Raw genomic sequence first — 4743 nt, 5'->3', positions numbered from 1 at the left:
ATCGACAGGGCTGCAGTGGAGCAGGTTGAGACCTTCAAGTTCCTCGGTGTCCACATTTACCAACAAACTAACATGGTCTAAGCACACCAAGACAGTCGTGAAGAGGGCACGACAAAACCTATTCCCCCTCAGGGGACTGAAAATATTTGGCATGGGTCCTCAGATCCTCAAAAGGTTCTACAGCTGCACCATCGAGAGCATCCTGACTGATTGCATCACTGCCTGGTATGGCAACTGCTTGGCCTCCGACCGCAAGGCACTACAGAGGGTAGTACAAACGGCCCAGTACATCACTGGGGTCAAGCTTCCTGCCATCCAGGACCATTATACCAGGCGGTGTCAGAGGAAGGCCCTAAAGCTTGTCAAAGACTCCAGCCACCGTAGTCATAGACTGTTCTCTCGGCTACCGCACGGCAAGCGGTACCGGAGCGCAAAGTCTAGGTCCAAAAGGCTTCTAAGCAGCTTCTACCCCCAAGCCATAAGACTCCTGAACATCTAATCAAATGGCTACTCAGACTAGTTGCATTGCCCCTCCTCTTTTACACCGCTGCTACTCTCTGTTGTTATCATCTATGCATAGTCACTTTAATAACTCAACCTACATGTACATAGTACCTTGACTAACCGCTGCCCCCGCACATTGAATGTCCCGGTACCCCCTGTATATAGCCTCCACATTGACTCTGTACCGGTACCCCCTGTATATAGCCTCCACATTGACTCTGTACCGGTACCCCCCTGTATATAGCCTCCACATTGACTCTGTACCGGTACCCCCTGTATATAGCCTCTACATTGACTCTGTACCGGTACCCCCTGTATATAGCCTCCACATTGACTCTGTACCGGTACCCCCCTGTATATAGCCTCCACATTGACTCTGTACCGGTACCCCCTGTATATAGCCTCCACATTGACTCTGTACTGGTACCCCCCTGTATATAGCCTCCACATTGACTCTGTACCGTAATACCCTGTATATAGCCTCCACATTGACTCTGTACCGGTACCCCCTGTATATAGCCTCCACATTGACTCTGTACCAGTACCCCCTGTATATAGTCTCCACATTGACTCTGTACCGGTACCCCCCCTGTATATAGCCTCCACATTGACTCTGTACCGTAACACCCTGTATATAGCCTCCACATTGACTCTGTACCGGTACCCCCTGTATATAGCCTCCACACTGACTCTGTACCGTAATACCCTGTATATAGCCTCCACATTGACTCTGTACCGGTACCCCCTGTATATAGCCTCCACATTGACTCTGTACCGGTACCCCCTGTATATAGCCTCCACATTGACTCTGTACCGGTACCCCCTGTATATAGCCTCCACATTGACTCTGTACCGTAACACCCTGTATATAGCCTCCACATTGACTCTGTACCGTAATACCCTGTATATAGCCTCCACATTGACTCTGTACCGTAATACCCTGTATATAGCCTCCACATTGACTCTGTACCGTAATACCCTGTATATAGCCTCCACACTGACTCTGTACCGGTACCCCCTGTATATAGCCTCCACATTGACTCTGTACCGGTACCCCCAAGATATGGCCTCCACATTGACTCTGTACCGTAATACCCTGTATATGGCCTCCACATTGACTCTGTACCGTAATACCCTGTATATAGCCTCCACACTGACTCTGTACCGGTACCCCCTGTATATAGCCTCCACATTGACTCTGTACCGGTACCCCCAAGATATGGCCTCCACATTGACTCTGTACTGTAATACCCTGTATATAGTCTCTATTGTTATTTTATTTCTGCTCTTTAATTACTTGTTACTTTTATTTCTTATTCTTATCCGTATTTTTTTAAACTGCATTGTTGTTTAGGGGCTCGTAAGTAAGCATTTCACTGTAAGGTCTCCAGTATTGACTTTTCCCAGTGAACTTTGACCTACTGTTGAAATCAGTATCTAAACAGGTCAGTGTGATACACAATAGCATTCAGCTAGCCAAAACTAACATTCTGGTATAGTGCAGTCAGTGTCAACACAAACAAAGTAGAACAAAACAGAAATGTGTATTATAACAAACATTTCCAGGGTTGACTGCTATGGTTGAAAAAAAACATCTAAACATTTTTTAACCAGTACGGCTCACAATGGTGGCATTGGGCCAATTTACTGACACAATAACTAGGTTTTGAAGCATGAATGAAATGTTTTGGGTGAGTTAGTACCTTTTGCAGACATGCAATAGAGTTGTGATGTCCCATTTAAAAACAGTTCTGACAATAACAGTTTAGAGAATGTTAAGACTGTTTTTAAAAATAAAAAAAAATGAGTCAAAGCGATTGAGAAACTGTAATACAGACAGTATTAACAGTGGTCCTAGAACAGAGCCCTGTGGCACCCCCTTCTGGACAGTATTAACAGTGGTCCTAGAACAGAGCCCTGTGGCACCCCCTTCTGGACAGTATTAACAGTGGTCCTAGAACAGAGCCCTGTGGCACCCCCTTCTGGACAGTATTAACAGTGGTCCTAGAACAGAGCCCTGTGGCACCCCCTTCTGGACAGTATTAACAGTGGTCCTAGAACAGAGCCCTGTGGCACCCCCTTCTGGACAGTATTAACAGTGGTCCTAGAACAGAGCCCTGTGGCACCCCCTTCTGGACAGTATTAACAGTGGTCCTAGAACAGAGCCGTGTGGCACCCCCTTCTGGACAGTATTAACAGTGGTCCGAGAACAGAGCTCTGTGGCACCCCCTTCTGGACAGTATTAACAGTGGTCCAAGAACAGAGCTCTGTGGCACCCCCTTCTGGACAGTATTGAACAGTGGTCCTAGAACAGAGCCCTGTGGCACCCCCTTCTGGACAGTTAACATATCAGATGACTTGCATCAAACTGGACACACAGTTCAATCTGCCAGTTAGCGTTTTAACTATGAGACTGACTTGGATCAGATAATCCCATATTGACAAGTCTTTGCAACACGAATACAAATCGTGTATTGTGAAATAGTGATGTAGCTAGCTAGCTAGCTATGTTTATTTGTATTTGTAGCGACAGTATGTATTGAAAACATTTTTCCAATATGCAATGATTTTTTTTCTTCATATTGTAACTTTGAATTGTCAACAAAAATAGAACAAATAATATATTTTTTATTGTGTCATCCCCTGCCCCGGAAAGGGGTCATGATTCATATTACCAGAGAAGAAGAGGTGCAAAACTATAAATCTTTGATATCGCTTCCATTTTAGTCATTTAGCAGACACTCTAATCCAGAGAGCAACTTCAAAACAACAGTAAAAAAAATATTTCAAAATGGTCAAATAAGTGCCATTTAAAAATAAAAATGCTTCTTTTTTTTTTTAAAGTAAGTATTTATTTCCAGGATTGTCTTCTGTTCAATGTGAGATGGAGGGAAGACAGTAGGATTCCCGCTGTGCTACAATCCCATCAGACTCAATACAATACATCTCTTGATGAATACTGTGTCGACAAGCAGAGAGGCTCTATGGGGTCCACCATTTATTTTGTCTTTCCCATACAGATCAAATATTAAGAGAGGCGTTTGGTTGCAGAGTCTCAAGGAGAGGTTAACAGAGGAGTGGGGGGGGGGGGGGTGATGAAGAGGAGAAGGGATGGAGGATGAAGAGAGGAGAAGGAGAATGAAGAGAGAAGAAGGAGAATGAGGATGAAGAGAGGAGGAGGAGGAGGATGAAGAGAGAAGGAGAAGGAGAATGAAGAGAGGAGATGGAGAAGGGATGGAGAATTCAGACATCAGTCCACTCAGACAACCACTGCTGACACATCCTCCTCTGCTCCTCACTCTCCTCTCTCCCCCTCCACCTCTTCCTCCTCTCCTCCTGCTGCTTCCTCCTCTCCTCCCGCTGCCTCCTCTCCTTCTCCTCCCGCTCCGTCCTCTCCTCCGCCGCCCTGTGCTCCAGCAGAGTCTCCACGGCTCCCTCTACAGTCCGGAGGCAGCGCTGCGGGCGCCAGCGGGGATCAGCGGGCGTGGTGAAGGGGTCAGGGGCGACGGCCTGCAGGGGGAGAGGCTGTAAGGGGAGGTGTAGGAGGTGTGCGTGCAGCATCATACGATAGGGGGCGCTGTCTGCTCCCAGGCTGTAGGTGTAGTCTCCAACGATGGGGTGGCCTACCGCCTCACAGTGGACCCTCAGCTGGTGGGTACGACCTGACACACAAAATGACAATTAATATGACTAGAATGTTTACCTACCGAACACTATATAGGCCTATCTCTGTATGTGTGTACCTGTGTGTGTGTGTCTATGTACCTGTATGTGTGTGTCTATGTACCTGTGTGTGTGTGTCTGTGTGTGTACCTGTGTGTGTGTGTGTGTGTGTGTGTGTATATGTATCTGTGTGTGTGTGTGTGTGTGTGTGTATATATGTATCTGTGTGTGAGTGTGTGTGTGTGTATATGTATCTGTGTGTGTGTCTATGTACCTGTGTGTGTGTGTGTGTGTGTGTGTGTGTCTATGTGTGTGTGTGTCTATGTGTGTGTGTGTGTGTGTGTGTGTGTGTGTGTCTATGTGTGTATGTGTGTGTGTGTGTGTCTATGTATCTGTGTGTGTGTGTGTGTGTGTCTATGTATCTGTGTGTGTGTGTGTGTGTGTGTGTGTGTGTGTGTGTGTGTGTGTGTGTGTGTGTGTGTACCTGTCTGTGTGTACCTGTCTGTGTGTGTGTGTGTGTACCTGTGAGAGGCTGCAGCAGCACCTTGGTAACAGGACCTCCATCATAAGCTCCGT

General features: G+C 46.7%; 1 protein-coding gene across 3 annotated transcripts in view; it reads right to left on the bottom strand.

Annotated features, from left to right (window-relative positions):
- Nucleotides 1–2976: 2976 nt before the first annotated feature.
- Nucleotides 2977–4743, bottom strand: part of rpusd1 (RNA pseudouridine synthase domain containing 1) — an 8723-nt gene continuing 6956 nt past the window's right edge. For all 3 annotated transcript variants that reach the window (XM_082973009.1, XM_082973011.1, XM_082973010.1), the window contains exons 5-6: nucleotides 4690–4743; nucleotides 2977–4166 (exon numbers count right to left, since the gene is read on the bottom strand). The exon at nucleotides 4690–4743 is cut by the window's right edge and continues 48 nt beyond it. In XM_082973009.1, coding sequence (XP_082829135.1) covers nucleotides 3748–4166; nucleotides 4690–4743 — 473 coding nt within the window. In that variant the 3' untranslated portion in view covers nucleotides 2977–3747. The remainder of the gene's footprint in view (nucleotides 4167–4689) is intronic.

The sequence above is a fragment of the Salmo salar genome, chromosome 03 (genome assembly GCF_965601325.2).
Source record: "Salmo salar chromosome 03, fSalSal1, whole genome shotgun sequence".
Classification (NCBI taxonomy): Eukaryota; Metazoa; Chordata; class Actinopteri; order Salmoniformes; family Salmonidae; genus Salmo; species Salmo salar.
Note: the sequence above shows the minus strand (reverse complement) of the source record. Positions and strands in the feature narration are given on the sequence as shown.